Here is an 18,086-nt window from a genome sequence, read left to right as displayed (position 1 = left end):
CTCTGATAGATTTTGGGCAGGTAGTTTTTAATGCTACAATTGCTGCTTTGGAACCACTTATGTGAAAAGAGTGCTACGTTCTGTAAAGCATATTAAAGGTCTTGGTTTTAATACCTAATATTTCTATTTCAGGGAATCTCTAATGCCAGGGCTATGAGCCTAGAAGAGTGGCTACTATTGGGATATTGATTATGTTAAATTGTTTAAGCCAGTGGTTGACTTAATTAATTACATAAAGTGCTTATCAGCACTTTTGTTTTGTTCTGGTGAGTCTTACTCATTCAATTAATGACAGTTTTGTCTCACAAACCTTTATAATAGTATAAATACATTGGCTGTGCTAGGAGTAGTAGTTTAGTAACATCTAGAATGCCACAGGTTGCTACTTCTAGAAGTAGTATATCAACAAGCCAATTGGAATTTCTTGCTTTGCAAGAGCTTTTTATTACATGCCCAGTATCTTTTATTTAGAATCTTACAAAATGTTGTTATTATTTCTGGTGGTCTCATACACTGACACTCTAGGAAGATTTTTGGGGGTTTTTATAGTAGAAAAAGGACTGAGAATCCAGTATTTGATTTGAACCGATTTCTCAGCTTGTGGATGTTATTAGAAAATAATTATTTTGTAGCATTTATGTTTTAATTACTTCCATGTTTTGTCTTCTAGTAAAGAATATTACTGCCCCTGAATATTAGAAACAATGTGTTGAATTGATAGGACTTTTTGATAATATATTAAATTGGAAAAACATCTTGTTTAAAGTTTTTTAAAATCTGCGTATTGTAACTAATAGTTTATTGTGATGCATTCTGTTCTTTAACAATGTCTATATTTGTTTGAAAGATGTTGTAATCAAATTGGAATATCATGGTTTGTATTAATAAATTATCCAAAGACACACTGTCCTAGCTGACTACTCCTGAAGGGCAGCGAAACTAAGTTCTAAATACATAAATTGTTTGTTGGTTTGTTTATTTATTTGACGTCTATGCCGCCCAATCCCAAAGGACTCAGGGCAGCTTACAACAGTATAAAATACAACAATAAAAAGAAGTCAAATATAAAACTGAGTTATAAAACCATTAATTAAAACCCTAATAAACCTAAAAACCAACCCAACATGCATACTAACATTCATATAATTGGCCATTGTTGTTGTTGGTTCATGGCCCCCAGGCCTGTCAACAAAGCCATATCTTTGTGGCCTTACAGAAGGCCAATAGGGTGGGAGCTGTATGGATATCCGGAGGGAGTTGATTCCATAGAGCCGGGCGGCAACTGAGAAGGCCCTCTCCCGCGGTCACGCTAGCCTGCATTGCATGGCTGATGGGACATGGAAGGTTCAAGGTCAAAAACCATTCTGCTGATCTCCCATTTACTGTATACATGATTCTGCTGTAGCAAGTATAGACTTGTCTTGGTGGCTGCCTCTTTTGGAGATGATTTAATATGTTTCTTTTCCGTCCCTGTATTCAAGTGGTGAACAACACATGCACACCCTAGATAAGTTTAGATAGTTTTCAGAATGAGCCAATAATGATTAATTGCGCATAAAGGAAAAGACTAGAGCTCTATAATGAGTGTCCCATATCTAAAAGGTGGTGATGTGCTCTCTCCTCAAGAAGCCATTGCTGGATCCTACCTTTATTGATTTTTGTCTAGTCTCCATTGGATAAGATTACTGAGGACTCTGGAAAAAGTGGATTATCTACACCTATTTGTATTGAGCTTCAGGCTGGGACATGAAACAGGGACAAAAGTCTATTAATTTTGACAGAACCAGTTGGGGTGATACCAGCATCCTGATTCTTAACACTTAATACCACTGATCCTGGAGCCTCTCTAGATTGGCTATGGAGTTTGGTAGTTGGAGATGAGGGAGAATTTTTAGGGCCATGTTGGTGCTGTAGACTTGTTTTCTGTGACTGGTTTCAGTAGATATGGGAGGGACATTGAGAGAAAATCAGCCCAAACCAAACCAGGGTGCCTCCGGATTTGATTTTCTAGTCTCCCTTGTTTTAACTTCTAAATTTCTTCAGCTTACTGAGTTCATGCATCAACCTGTATTTAGTTCTGTTTAGGCTTGTTCCATTTCCATTTAGATCTGGCTGAGGAAGAATATGCTTAGCATTGACAAAAATGAGTGTCTAATAGGTGCATGGATCTTCTGAGAAAGATATAAAACTAATGCACAATTTGGGAATCTTTCTGGACTCCCAGATGCTACTCAAAGATCGGCTGGCAGCTATGGCCAGGATGAGTTTCTTATAGGTTCATCTAGTGTACCAACCATGTGATTTCCGCTTTCTCACAGTTATGTACGCCTTGGTCACCTTACGTGTGGAATACTGCAACATGCTGTACATTACTGTAGCTTCTTTTGAAAGCCACTTAGATGCTACAGAATGTTCCAGAATGTAGCAGTGCAAGCAGTTATACCCCTACTCCATGAGTTGCATTGTTTCCATTAAGCTTTAAGTGTAATTCCAGAGTCTATTGGTACTTTATGACAGAGGCTATTTGTGGGGCCACTTCTCTCCTATCACTAGATCTAGTAGAGTTGGTGTGCTTCATATTCTTCCATTAAGCAATATTGTCTAATAGGTTTTATGATGTAGACTTTCTCTGTCACATCATTTACTCCTTGGAATAATATCTCCCTCTTCCTAAGGTTTGGACTAACCTGACCCTGCAGGGTCATTAAAAAGTCTATGAAAAACATGATTGCACCTCTTAAGCCCCATCCCACAACTCCTATATTTGATATTTGGTGGTTTTTTGGCTAGGCCTAGGGTATGTTTGTTCATTCTTGCTATGGCTGTTATATTCTCTTTTTGTTTGTTTTAGGCAATGTAATATTTTAAAATTACATTACATTGCCTATAACCTTACAGACTTGAGAAGCTTTATAAACTTTATAAATCCAAATTCATAGAACAAAATTTGATCCAGAATTCAGATAGAATAAGAATAGCATCTGTCTTTAAGCCAAAAGCATCTTTTTCTGGAATCTTGTATCAGGTGTGGAATCCCAAGGGAAAGAAAGTGTTAATTTAATATTTTCCAACAGGCTGACCAACTGGGATGCTTCCAAATCACATTTTGTCCTTTGTCTCTGGATCTTTGCACGGGGCTAGAAGTAATTTAATGTTAAAAAGAGCAAATTAATTTCTTCTAGGAATGATCCCTTAATATTACTAAAATATAATTTACAATAATGGAAAATGTACTTTATTGTAATATGTTGTGAAATTTGAACATAGTTAAATATTCTGCCCTAGTCAGCAGCATGTAGACCAGAAGTGGAAATTTTTAATATATCTAACCTGCATCTTACTTCTTTGTGTTTTCAATGTATTGGTTCTGGTCTTGTCCTCTGGGGCAACTGAACAAGTATATTCCCCCATCTGCATAATGGTCCATTTTAGATAACTAAAGACCACTAGCATACTGACTTCATTTAACCTTTTCTCATTGAACTCAGTTTTTAGTCTTCTTACCTTGTTTGTAGCTTGCATCTATTTTACCTGTGTTGGGCAGAAACTGCTCTTTTAAATAACAAACAAGCTTTATGTTTCTGGGATAATTTTTAAACATTTTCATCTCTTTTAACTTTATGTGGAAGCTTACTTTTTGGCACCCCAATAAAGTTGATTTTTTTTTCAGTTGACTGGTCGTGGCCTGCTAGCACCTGGCTGAGTTTGGTTAAGCCATAGACTCCCAAAGTTTTGTTTGGTTTCCCCATACCATAGTTTAGCATAACTCAGGATGGGGCAAGGATTTCCCCTATAGTCCTCCCCTTGTGGGAAAGTCAACAAAGGGGTGTGGTGGCAGCAGCAAAGAGACCTAATTTTCTAGCTGCCATTGGCCTCTCAGAACCAAAGTGCCTGAATGGAATGGCTGGATCAATCCTGAAAGCACCTTTGGTGTAGAGTGCGACAGTAACTTAACTGTGATCCTGAATCTCTGCTTCTGTTAATACATCTCAAAATAACATTTATCTTTATAGCAGCTGTAGCACATTGCTGTTATTCAGCTTGTGACCTACAAAAAACAAAAATCATTTTTATGTGAAATATTGGCAAGCCAGATATCTTCCATCCAATATTTTCTCTGCAGAACCAAGACTTTATATTTCTCCCTGTTAAAGTTCTTGTTTGTTTACTCTCCAAGCCTGTATTTTATGACCATTCCCATAGCCATTAATCTAGGTGATTAATATACATGGTGAACAATATTGGGTTTGGGATAGAGCTCCATTTCCATTTGATGCTACTCCCCCACAAGCTAGGGAACCATTTATTATTTTTTTCTAGCAATGGATATCCAGCCAATTATGAATCCATCTAACAGTTGTATTGGCTGGTTTATGTTTTTATAAATAAAATTATAATGAGAGACTATCAAATGCTTTGCTAAGTTTCAAGTTTCAAGTTTAATCAGATTTGTATGCCGCCCCTCTCCGCAGACTCGGGGCGGCTCACAGCAATAGCAATACAATGTAAGACAAATCCAATATTTAAAATACTTTAAAAAACACCACAAATTAAAACCAATCATACACACTAGCGTACCATGCATAAATTTTATAAGCCTAGGGGGAAGGAACATGCCAATTCCCCCATGCCTGACGACAGATCAAAGTTCACTGTGTTCGTGGCATGCCCCCTGGATCTATTAAGCTTATAGTAATTGAAGAGTTTAAAATACTATATAATGACACTATTGTAATGATATTTGTGTTCTTTATGTACAACTATATTTCTGACTCTCTGACCTGGTGCTCTCTTTTAGCATATTGTTGAGTTTCATCATTGGTATGTCTCCTTTAGCTTGGTTGAACTTCAGAGAGTATAAATTTTCATGTTTCAATTTTTTTTAAAAAAAATTAACAGAGTAGCTTGATATATTTCTAACTGGTGGTTGTAGCTGAGAAATGATTCTTTTTGATTTAGTCATGTTTCTATATCCCTTATTTCCTATTTGCAATCAGGCACATGCATACAGGTTTTTAGAAGACTAATTGAGATTTATTGTGAACCAGTTTATGAAACTGTAATGTTCTCAATTGTTATTAATTACAATTCATGTAATCTGAATAGAATAACCTGATACAAATTGAGGCAACAAACCCTATTAGTGATGCTACAACTCTTGAGCTGTTACTGAATCAGAAGCTGTCTGTAAAGTTTGATTATATTTATTTCTTATATTGGTAGCTCATTGTGACCTGAAATTATATTTAATAATAAAGATAGAATAGCCCATATCTAAATAGAGTTTCATGATTAAAGGCTTTTTACAGTACCTTTGATTGTTATACTAATGTTTCACTTCTCAATTTTGTATGGTCATTCGGTACTGTTTCAAAGCCAACACATTTTCAAACATATTTTATTAAATGATAGTAGCTGAAGCCACAAGAGTCATCAAAGAAGAGTACAATATATTCTCATATCTGTAGCTACCGTACTGTAAATATAACTGTTTGTCTCTGGATATTGTAGTATACTAAGAGTAAAAGTTTAATTTGTCATTAAAATATCTTGGAATTCTATATGTTGCCTTGCCAAGTTATTACTCATTTTAATTTTAATTCTCAAAACTAAAATGGCAAAATAGTGGCTATTATCTTGTGCCATGTTTTTATGTTTTGAGCTACCAAAGAAAAGTTGAAATAGAAATCTAAGAAAGAAATTAAAGCATTATTTTAAGATATATTATGTGTTTTCTGAATGCAGTAGTCTTAGTTCATTGACAAACAAGAAATTGGTCCTTGGTACCTGAGGCTTAAAATGCCTGCAAAGATAGCCTTAAAAACATGCAGAAGATACTTATGAGAAATTTTAGTAATTCAAGGAAAGCTAATCATTCTTCAAACCAGCAAAAATAACATAAAGCACTTTGGGAAAATAACCAAACAAGGCAAAAATCAATATCTGCCCAATTTCATTAAGGTTGAAGAAACAATTAGAATTTATACAAAATATAAGTCTGGTTATGTGAATTACACAATTATCAAATGACAGGGAACTGTACCTTTTTATGTAGATATGGAAGTCCCTATCCTTTAAAGCAAGTGAGGAATGATAGCCCTTTTATGACTTGTGGACTTAACTTCCTGAACTCCTGAGCCCGCCCTGCCAGCCAATTCTGGAAGTTGAAATCCACAAGTCAAATAGAGTTTTATTTCCCCACCCCTGTTTTAAAGCCATGGGGAATAATCTGTGAGTTGCATATTGGTAGCAGTTTTTAGTTGCTACTAACATTTGTTGATATGTTTTCTCTATTCAATTTACCTTCTAATTTCATGTCTGTTTCTGCGCACAACTTTGAGAAGTCCCCCCAACCCCCGAATTTGTTGCTAATATCTATAGCTTGTTTCTTGTTGCTGTACTTGGTGACTTCAGTTGTTACCCACATTTTGCTTGCTGTGCTGTCTGGCAATAAACTGCTGCATTTATTTTCCACACATAATCACATTGCCCGAAATTTACTCCTTCTGATTTGCTTGTGTTAATAATGGGGAGAAAAAGAGAGTACAGTATTTCAATTTCCTTTGTATATAGAAAGATGTGGTATCTGCTACTATACAGTTTGATCTTTTTTTTCTTGCCTTTTTAATTGCAAACCTTAGTATCTACCAGCACATAATCTGGCTTCCACACTCGGAACACTCTGTGATTGTGCCGTTCAGTCTGAGTGCAGTCATTAATTCACAAAAAGTTTCTCACCCATGCGTTACAATGAAACCTAAGCTAACCTGGAAAAAACTATTTTCAAAATTGTATTTGTAAATTTCAGAACGTTGCCACAGAAGTCATCATATGGAAAACTCACTAGCTATTTATTTGTAACTTTCTCTTTTTAAATTAACAACTAATATGCAACTTCTAACAGTTGATCTGATTTGGATGTTCATGTGATCCGTTACGAACATTTTGGACAGAAAAGTTCCAACAGTTTTTTAAAAAAAAATAGAAAAGCTTTTCCTAAGCTAAGGCACTCCAGATTCTCTGGAACTTCAAATTCCATTGTCATTCTGAAAATTATATTCTCAGTATAGGTTCCAGGAGTATCCTAAGGATATTGCAGTTGATACCAACAAGAAAATTAATTATTGGAATTTGTTCTTTGCAATTCAGATATTATTTTACTTGTGTTAAACCTTTTATTTGGTATCTTAAGTTTTTTTTCCAATGAACATTAAATGTGATTTTAAAGGTTATGAACATCTGTAATTTCCAGTAAATGAACTAGAACTTATCTTTTTTGCTTTAGGCTTTCAGATAAACTTCTGTGAAAAAGCACAAAGTAAGCTACATGTTTTATAGTATTCTGCTATTTTAATTTATTTTTAAATCATTCTTGGTATTGGGAATGTGTCCACTGTTGATCTAACTAACAGACCATGCATTAATACAATGGCAGTGCTTCCATTTTTCATTTTCCAAAATGAGATTGTATTTTGTAAATCTTTGTTATTTATCTTGGATAATATTGATAATTGTCCCACAGTAAATAGCTTAAAATATATGTAAGATTTTTGTCTTTTGGAAGATAAAATACATTTGAATTCTCTGTAATATAAAAATACTTATTTTCATATGATTTATAGATATGTATTTAAGGAAACTACTTAAACACTAAACGGATTATTTCAGAAAGGATCTGATATTCAGCAAATTAGGCCTCCCCCTTCAGATATCAAGCTATATACATGGACTAACATATTTGGTTAGATTATCAGTTTAATATTGACCAGCAGCTCACCAGCATATCATAAGATGCAATTTCCCACTGCTGCTAAATGAGATTCTTTGATTGGAAATGTTGGGCCCATATCTTGAATGTTAAGCATCTAAAGAATATGTGCTAGATTTTAAAGTCATAAAGTCTTTTCTTAGTTAAGGTTTTACCTTAAACCTCTTAAGCACATTCAAGCTTCCCTCTTCATATCACCCATCATTTGTAGATGACAATTTCCTCTGTTTATAAAAACTTTCCATTTGACAGAAGTTGTTGCATTCCAAGAGTTCATATATGAGAGAGCAGGATTTAGAGAGTGTAGAGAGCAGGATTTCAAGTATGAAATTTGCTATGTACTGTATTTTTCAGAGTATAAGATGTACCGGAGTATAAGATGCACCTTAGATTTTGGAGAGGAAAATAGAGGGGAAAAATCTGCCTACCAGATATTCATCTGGCTAATGTCCTTAGTCTGGTCAGCTTCATCAAATTATTTTATCCCCTGGTTAGGTTTTTATTTAAAAAAAACCTTATTCGGAGAGAGTAACAATGAAAGAGCTTGCAAGCTGGTAAAAGCTGGGAACGTTGTTAGCACCTGGTTACAGCTGGAAAGAAACATTTGGAGCAAGTAGAGTAATGAAAAAAAGCCTGCAAAGACTTAGGGTTTGGAAAGCATTCTTTGCAGAGTAACAATGAAAGAACTTGCAAGGTAGGAGCTGCAAAGATTGTTAGCACCTAGTTAGGGCTGGAAAAAAAACAGCTTCAAAAAAGCTACATTCAGAGTATAAGACGCACCCAAATTTTCAACCTCTTTTAGGGAGGAAAAAGGTGCGTCTTATACTCTGAAAAATATGGCATGTATATATCTGTGTATGTAGCTAACAATGAAACCATGCTCATTTGTAATATCCTTGAATATGAATATAATCTCCAATATTCAAAAAAATGTGTTAAGCTGAGAAAAAATGATCACTTACATCACTTTTTATCTACTTCAGAATGATGTAGAAACATAACTGAGTGATGCCATAAGTCTGAAATGTCTACAAAGCTTAGACATTTTAATCAGTCCTTGTCGGATTACATTTGGATGATTAATGGAAGCTCTGCACCATTTTTTTTTTCATTTTTTCATCCTCTTATGGCTTTCATTTTTAATTGCTATGTACATTATATCTTTATAATTGCCTGCCATGATATAGTGGAAACTCTGTTGAAGAACACATTTTTTTTCTCTGTTGAGTAAACGTAATTAAACATATTCATCCTGCATTTAATTTATATGTTTTTAAAGTTAATAAATATGTCTATTTAAATTAGAAGTGATAAATGCTTCTGCAATAATTGTGGATGTTCAGCAATTTGTGATAGAATTTTATCTTTGAGATTTCTGAAGAGGATCTTTAATTATAGGCAAGAAGTACAAAGACTAAATGAGCAACTTTAAACCAATAGGTTAGATCATTATTACTCATGATCGTACTACGTTTCTTTTGATTAGTTTGTTTGAGATGTAGGATATGGAAAAGATGCTGCTGCAGAAGAAAGTAGAAACAAAGTAAAGTAAAATGTTATGAGAATTTGCATAGTGTTTGTGTTGGTCTTATGTTGTTTTCTGTTCCAACAAGACATCTATTCTTCTATGGAATGCTATTTGCCTCTTGTCCTTCTTGCAGACTGTGAAGTCTACATGGATAACAAACCTGAGTTCTTAGACAAGTTATATGGAAAGCATAATTGATGTAGCTGGTAATTGTCTGAATAGTTCTTTAATGTAAATTGAAACCACATGGTCCAAGGTCAAGATTTGAGGCCATAGTATGGATAATTTTTTAACCTATTGCTTGTGCTACAATCTTTGTTAATAGCAAGAAAAACAAATAAAAGGATTTGGCTGAAATCTCTGTTTTGAGAGGGGTTTCCCTCTTGGTATAAGTAGCAGCTGTAAGCTCCTGGTTGAGTTAAAAATAGAAACTAATGTTTAAAGACAAATTTCCTTTGTTGCACTTAATATGAGTTCCTCTGCCCCTCCCTATTTCTGATTATTATCTATGCTAGAAACATTGAATTTTAGTATTAAGTTGTGGCATTAAGATGTTAGTATAAAATAAGATTTTCACTTGTAATCTTTATCTTTATTTTCTGGTTATTATGTTATATATTGTCATAATGTTTCCATCATACCATCATAGGTTCCCCCCCCTCCATTTGTCAGTCTGAATCATATGGGTGCTCTGTTCTTAGGAGTAAGACATTGAAAATGACATTAGCATTGGTATTATTGTTCACCAGAAGGAAGGAAGGAATGAGGACTAAATAATTTGAATTATTAAATTATATTTGGGGATATAATTTACATAGCAAGAACATAGTTGAGAAAACTCATCAATTCTGTATGATCTGTCTGGCCATGAAGCTTTTTTCAATTTTTGTGCGCAATTTATTCTGTTTATACAGTGATACATTCTATAGCAGGAGCCTCCAAACATGGCAACTTTAAGACTTGTGGACTTCAACGCCCAGAAGTCTTAAAGTTGCCAAATTTGAAGACCTCTGCTCTATAGTGTATGGAATAAATGTACCATTTCCAACAACTCTAGAAATTTGGCTAAACCAATTAAATAAATCAGTGATAGCGAACCCTTTTTTCTCAGGTGCCAAAAGGGTGTGCACATATGAGATAATGCTTGCACATGTGCCCACACCCATAATGCAATGGCCTTTCCCCACCACACACATGCACACACAACTCCCCACGCAGGTGCGCAGGCCGTACTTCCGGTAGGCCTGTTGGGCTGTTTTTCACCCTCCCCAGACTTCAGGAAACTGTAAGGAGTCTATGGATGGTGAAAAATGGGCCCATGAGGTGTAGCGGAAGTTCATTTCTGAAGTTCCAGTGGACCCTTTAGACCATTTTTCACCTTCCCCAGGTCTCAGGAAGCTTTCCCCCCACCCTCTGCAAGGCTGAAAATCAGCTGACCAGCACACCTCGCATGCCCTCAGATATGGCTCCATGGTGGCGGGGGGAGCAGCCCATCAGCAGAGACACTCTCCGTAAAGGATGGGAGAAGCTGCTCCTCCTGGAGCAACGGCTCTGCATGGTTCGAGTGTTGGTCTCTGCTGTTTGTGTGTGTGAGACAGTGTGTGTGTACGCACCACAAGTGTGTGTGAGAGAGATAGGGGTGTGTGAGAGAGAAGGAAAAAAAGACAGAAAGAAAAAGAGACTGAGAAAGAGAAAGAGGGAAGGAAGGAGTGAGGGAGAGAGAAGAGAAAGAAACAGCAAAGAAGGGAGAAGGATTTGTAACAGTACAGTAGAACCCCGACTTACGAGACTAATTGGTTCCGGAAGGAGGCTCGTAAGTCGGAACGCTCGTATGACAAAACATTGTTTCCCATAGGAAACAATGTAAAGTCAATTAATCCGTGCAACAACAAAAAAACCCGCTGCCGCCGAACGCGGAAGTTAGCGTTCGGCTTCAGGAGACAGCTGCCAAGCGGCGCGGGTGTTTTAAAATGTCGCAGCCGGCCTGGGGGGTTCGGGGGCTTCCCCCCGAGCCGCCCAGGCCGGCTGCCACGTTTTAAAACACGTGCGCCGCTTCGCAGCTGTCTCCTGAAGCCGAACGCTAACTTCCGCGTTTGGCTTCAGGAGACAGCTGCGAAGTGGCGCGGGTGTTTTAAAACGTCGCAGCCGGCCTGGGGGGCTTGCCAGCACCCCCCCGAGCCCCCCAGGCCGGCTGCAACCTTTTAAAACACGCGGGATACGAGCACCAAGGAGCTGTCTCCTGAAGCCGAACGCGGAAGTTAGCATTCGGCTTCAGGAGACAGCTCCTTGGCGCTCGTATCCCGAATGTGAGCTCGGGAGGCGAACAAAAATGTCGCTCCCCTCCCAGCTCTTATCTCGAGTAGCTCGTAAGTAGAACTGCTCGTATGTCGAGGTTCCACTGTATGTGAAATTGCTCTGCACTTCCAAGCAGCCTCCTTCTATGATAGTGTAAATTTCCAGCACTTCCCTCTTTATTTCTATCACCAACTAACCTTCCCCGCCCATGTCTCTGTCTGCCTAAGGCAGAATGAAAAGAGAGACACAATGCACGCACAGAAACCTCCCTCTCCCGTTACCACACCAAAGGAAACCCAAGTTCAACACGTTTTCTTCCACCAATCTCTCCAGTATTAAAAGCATTTGGGACTCCTGTCTCAGCGTCAGATCATCACTAAAGCAGAAGTCTTCAAATTCATCTAACTTTTAATTTTTGTGAACTTCAACTCCCAGAATTCTCCAACCAGCCACAAGTTTGAAGACCTCTGTCCTAAAGCAACCCCCAGCCTTGCTCCAGCTAGAAAAGGAGATTAGATTTAGATTTATTGGATTTATATGCCGCCCCTCTCCGTAGACTCGGGGCAGCTCACAACAATGGTAAAAAATAATACATAGTAACAAATCTAATATTTAGCAATCTAAATTATAGTTTTAGGTTAAAAAATCCAAAAGAAACCCCAATATATAAAAAACAAGCACACAGTCGAATCATACACAGAAACTACATGGGCAAGGGGGAGATGTTTCAATTCCCCCATGTCTGACGGCAGAGGTGAGTTTTAAGGAGATGCTTTTCACTTCCTGCAATTTAGGGATGGAAGATATCTCTGAGGCCATCTAATGCAACCCATGCTGTAGTAGGAAACCTTACATTGTCTGGATTATTTTGGTGATTCTAACAAAGAAGAAAATTGCCAGAAAGGAGAAGGGGCTTACTAGGACAAGACTGCCATGCAGAGAAAGGTAGAGATACTCCTTGACTTATGACCAAAATGGAGTCCAAAATTTTGGTTGCTAAGTAAGGTCATTGTTAAGTGAGTTTCACCATATTTTACTCAATCCATGACATTTTCTGGCTCTAACCGTGATGTGTAAGCTAGGGAAAAACATCTGAAGGCACGTGTAATGTTCTAATGTACAGAAATTATGGTTAAATGTGTGGCAGAAAATGGACGATGGGTGTGTTTTTCCAAATGCAGTGCGGTTGAATGTGTAGTTTTATGCTATATATTCTGTATGTATATACATACACATATAGTATATTTTGGATGTTCAGTAGCAGTAAATGGAGAGGGAAATTGTATCTTGTTGAGGCCCTTTAGGCAAGGAGAGACCAGGCACCCTAACACTTGATGTGAGTGGTGTCAAGTTGGCCACGTCCAGTGAGTCACATGACCACCCAGCAAACCCCACAGTCACATGACTGTAAAGCTACTCCCACCTAGTCACATGATTGCCAAACCACTCCTACCCAGTCACATAACCACAAAGCCATGCCCATTGTCATATGACCAAGCCACGCTCACAAAATAAGCCACAGATAGTAAAAAAAAATTGGAACCCACCCCTAAGCATAAGCAATAGCAATAGCATCTAGACTTATACAGTATATCATTCCACGGTGCTTTCCAGCCCTCTCTAAGCGGTTTACAGACAATAAGCATATTCCCCCCAACAATCTGGGTCCTCATTTTACTGGCCTTGGAAGGTTGGAAGGCTGCGTCAATCTTGAGCCTACTGAGATTTAGTCTGCCAAACTGCTGGCAGCCAGTGATCAGCAGAAGTAGCTTGCAGTACTGCACTCTAATCACTGTACCACAGAGGCAAGAGGAAGATCTAGATGAAGAGCAATAAGCAAACATTTAACCATATTAATGAATGCTACTTTACTCACTTTTTCCTTTGTTCAGTCAATCACTGAAAAAAAATCTTAGTAGAGGTTTCCTTGGAAGTATAATATACCTGGCGTTCTCCATTAATTCAATATAAGTTCTGCAAGATTCATGTTATCTTTCTTATATTCTGCCCATGGCTCCCATTTGTTACCGTTCTTCCTACTACTGTATTTCATGTGTTATTTATTGATTCGTCTATAAAGAGGAGATTTTAGAGAAGAACTATGATTAAAGAAAATTGTGAGGGTTCTACTACTAAAGCATTTTGCCAATTTAGCTTCTCAGTCTAATATTCTCAAGTGAAGGAGAATATATGTCTTCATGTGTCTCCATAGCTCTTGCTTTCTTTATGTAACCTATCCCTATTTTTGTCCACATTTATGCTTTGTTAATAGAGTTTCATCAATTCTGAGAAGTCAATGTGGAAGCCAGATTCACTTTACAACATTGTTAGTAACTTAACAATTGCAGTGATTCACAACTACTCTGGCAAAATGGGGCAAATTTTACAATTTGCTTGTCTTGCTTAGCAATAGAAATTTGGGGCTCAATTGCCATAAGTCAAGGTTTAACTATATTTCATTAAAAAGTATATAGCAAATGCTCCAGGCACTTGACTATGCTCATAATAGATATTACTATGCCAGGAATTACATACCATATATTATATTATGTCATGTTTTGTATGAACATTTTGTTCATTCTCAAGGCCACTGATTAAAATATTATGGCACTAAAATATTATGCAGCTGTGGTAAAAACTCCATTTTTGTAGCAATCCCAGTGGAAGTGTCTTTTGCATATCCACACAAATGCATAACCAAGTTTGGTTCATACAAGACCTACAGTAGCTTTTAAGTCAGAAATACAATATTTTGTTTTGTTTTATTTTTCTCTGGAGTTTCACATTTCCTCTATTACCGTAATTGGCTATGAGAAGGGCAACCTGGCATATTCCCGTTTGTTTTCTCAGTAATTATGGGTATTAGTAATTTCTACAAAACACGAAATGTATTTGTTTTGGGTTTGGAATTTTGTGATTTATGAAACATAATTTATGGCCTAGGCAAGCAACAAATTGTACTTTATTCAATAAACTGTCATTAAATTCTGATTTATTGTGTATATTTATCTGTAATACACTCTTTATAACTATAGTGACATATGTACTTTGTCTTGTTTTTTGAATCCCATGCTACCCATCAGGAAATGGCAACAGAATGTTTTTCTCCTTTGCCAGAAATCTCAGTCAGGTTTTGTGATTGATAGCTCAAAATATTTGTAATTCACATATGATCTATTATTTTTAAATTTGCTCTCATACGTTCTACACCTACATCTCATAATTACAAGCTATTGGTGTTTGGTTTTTATATCTAGTTGATATATTATAATCATATTATTGAAAAATCCAAATTGAATACCTTTCAGAAATTTCATTTCTGAAAATAATGAAATTTATTTAACATAAATTTAAGATAATTAAAGATAATCTGGAACAATCAAGTTATTTATCAGAGGTAGATAAAGCAACATAACTTTATGCTAAATATGAGAACCTTACTGTTTTTGTCAGTGATGTCATAAAATTGTTTAGTGCTAATTGGAAATGTTCCAAGGAAGAGTTTATTATCCTTCCTGTTTTATTCTAATGTTTTTAATATAGTAATCTATGTTCTCTTCCCGACCAGAGTTTGTGTTTATTCCTTAGGTAAGCGCAGAGCACTGAAATTGAATTTTGCAAACCCACCATTCAAATCCACTGCACGATTTACTTTGAACCCTGGAGTTCCTTTTCAGAATCCACACATGTGAGTATAAAATCAGAAGTTCCACAAGCTAGAACTATTGTCTTACATCTATTTAATTCAAATCACAAAAACATTTATTTGGACTGAGATTTTAAATCTTCTGTTTACCTACTATGTAGGTTGGTAGACAGAATATACTGTTTTACTGTTACTTAAATTCAAACTATTGTTTAGGAATGTACATAAATACCCATGTTGTTTTTCATAGAAATATTCCCTTATGATAAATATCATTAACTGAGTGAACTGATTCATGCTTCTATTTTTCAAGTTCATTATATTCTTACTTTCTACATATATTTATGAAAGATAACAGCTGAGGCATTTCATTACTAAAAAAAATCCTTAAAAAATAAACCCTGATAAAATACAGATTTTCAGGAATTACTAGATTCATTATTAAGTTTTCAAGAAAGAGCTACCAGAACAGCCTTATGTCCATAAGTAAAGTTGACAGATCTATAAATCAGTTGGACATTTAATGTAGTAGGACAGTCTGATCTGTTTTCTCAGGCTGCAAGTGTAGTAAAATCTGGAATTCTTTACATTTTATTTTAAGAATTCAGAAGTTTATTGATGAAGTTGTAAGAATTAATTCCCTCAAGTGTTTTTACTGTGCAATATTAAATGTTTGTGTTTCTCTGAATGAATTGCTTCCCCCCTATAGTTCAGTTTTTATTTTCCACAAACAGCCATTTTATAGTTTTGTCCTGTTTCAGTTCTAAATGCAGAACTGAATAGATATCTATAGATCTATATCTAGTCACATAATAAATTTACCATTACTGCTAAATAATAAGAGGTGTAATAACAGGTGTGGAAAGGATGTATTCCTCATAATGAAGTCAACATAAAGATATATTTAAATGATGAGATCCAAAAGTCAGAAAACATGATTCTAAAAAAATAACTTAAAGAATTTTAAATTTCTCTTCTAGATTTGTCTCTCAATTTCTATTCAGGATTTACTTCCTACAATAAAATATATGAAATCTTTTTATACTGGCCTCATATTTTCCAATTTTCTGTGCCTTTTTTGCAGTGTGCTCCTTCTCTTTTTGATAACTTTTTCCTTACAAGAAATCCATCAGTTCTAGAGATTTTCTTTTACCAATGATGCTTTCATCCAGTGACCTCCAAATTGGAATTTCTCTTTGTGGTAATGGCTTTTGTCATAACAACTTCTAGGTTCAAATCCTGGCAATCTTAATTTCATTTATGCTGCTAGAAATATTGCTGTGTTCTTAAAGCTAAATGGCATTATCAAAATAGAAAATTGAAAAAAGCTAAAAAGCTTTTTCTGTAGTAATTAACTTTCAAAGACTATAGTGAATTTCAGATTATTCTAGTCCAATTCCTTGTATAACTGGTGCTTGACATAAATACAGCATTGTTATTCATTTTCAGTGAATAAATCTATTCCATAATCTATGACAGATTGTATTATATAAATTGTGTTGGGTTAGAATTGGACCCATTGTATCATTTTTTCTTGCCTTATAGATTCCCCTATTTTGAGAAATTTAGATTACAAATTATAATTATTTGATAACAAGTTCCACTGAATTCAGTGTGCCTGCTTCTGTGGATATATTTTTTATAATTGCACTGAAGTCTTCAAGGTTAAATACTTTTATTATATGTCCATAATTTACCTTCATTTTTAGAATACCATAAGTTAACAAATAAGACCTCTTCATCTAGAAAATTTCCACATACCTTTTGAAAATCTTTATGATTAATATTCTTGAACTGTTTTAAGTTGAATATTCAGATTAATATATAGTGCAAAAGACTATGGACAGAGAGACCAAGACTTTTAACTAGTTTAAATGTATATTCCAGTCTTCTAGATTTTATTTAAACAGTTAATTGCCCCTGTTGATTGAACTTCAGTTCCACACAACTATGTTGATAACTCTTGTGAAATAATGTGTCATTCCTTTTATAGGAAAGCTCAGTTAGAATGGTTTCTTCTATGAGGTAGAGGTTTTGTGTCTACCTGCATAATTGTTAATCTTTATTTCTTTCACAATAATGAAGAAAAAAGTATTTAGTGATATGTACATTCTTTAAAAGAATTGTAGATATTTAGTTGCAAAATCTAGATCTGCTTAGGAGGCACAGGTAAATTTTCTCATAGAAATTCATTTTTATATATAGAAATATATCTTCTTTAAAGGTCATTATTTAAAAAAACCATTTATTAAGTTTGATTGTGTCAGTAAATACTATGAGTATGTCATTTTTGTTCCATCTTGAGAAGCTTATTTGTTGTATTTGTAATTATAATGCTATATAACATATATACAATATATCTGTATTGATTCTAGAATTTGAGTTTGACAGAAAGCTATTTTATTATCATTTATTACATTTGAATATTTTTCATTTGTAATTATTAGCATGTGCTCAGAATCATTATGAGTTAGATTTTTTGAATTAGTTTATATATTATCTTGAGTAGTTCTTTTTTCCCCCTCCTGGGTAGTATGGTTTGACAGTTCACGTTCTTTAAACATAATTTACTTTTCCATTGCTAGTTTCACCATGCACTCTTAATATAAGCAATCCTCCACTATGTGAGGATTCATATAAGGTCTGTATTATATTAGTATCATTTCTCATATTTATATATATTCTGCAACTGTTGATTGGCTGCAATGCTTTAGATACATATAGATTTATAATCAGTCTTTAATAAAACATACTAATTATTTTGAAGAATGGATAGATAGTAGGTCAATATAGAATATTATACAGTCATACCTCGTCTTACGAACCTAATTGGTTCCAGGGGCAGGTTC

At 35.4% G+C, this 18,086-nt stretch overlaps 1 protein-coding gene across 8 annotated transcripts in view; it reads left to right on the top strand.

The window, feature by feature from the left end:
- The window catches only part of MAP2K4 (mitogen-activated protein kinase kinase 4), a 62,905-nt gene that overhangs the window by 2,237 nt on the left and 42,582 nt on the right, over nt 1-18,086 (top strand). For 5 of the 8 annotated variants that reach the window (XM_070739775.1, XM_070739772.1, XM_070739771.1 and 2 more), the window contains exons 2-3: nt 7,286-7,318; nt 15,180-15,279. Coding sequence is in view for 4 of the 8 variants with exons in the window: in XM_070739771.1 (XP_070595872.1) it covers nt 7,286-7,318; nt 15,180-15,279 (133 nt within the window). In the remaining 4 variants the exon portion in view is untranslated. The remainder of the gene's footprint in view (nt 1-7,285; nt 7,319-15,179; nt 15,280-18,086) is intronic. The other 3 variants (XM_070739773.1, XM_070739769.1, XM_070739774.1) reach the window with 1 other exon arrangement.

The sequence above is a fragment of the Erythrolamprus reginae genome, chromosome 2, assembly GCF_031021105.1.
Source record: "Erythrolamprus reginae isolate rEryReg1 chromosome 2, rEryReg1.hap1, whole genome shotgun sequence".
In the NCBI taxonomy this organism is placed as follows: domain Eukaryota; kingdom Metazoa; phylum Chordata; class Lepidosauria; order Squamata; family Dipsadidae; genus Erythrolamprus; species Erythrolamprus reginae.
The sequence above is the reverse complement of the archived record's forward strand: the minus strand, read 5'-3'. Positions and strand labels throughout refer to the sequence as shown.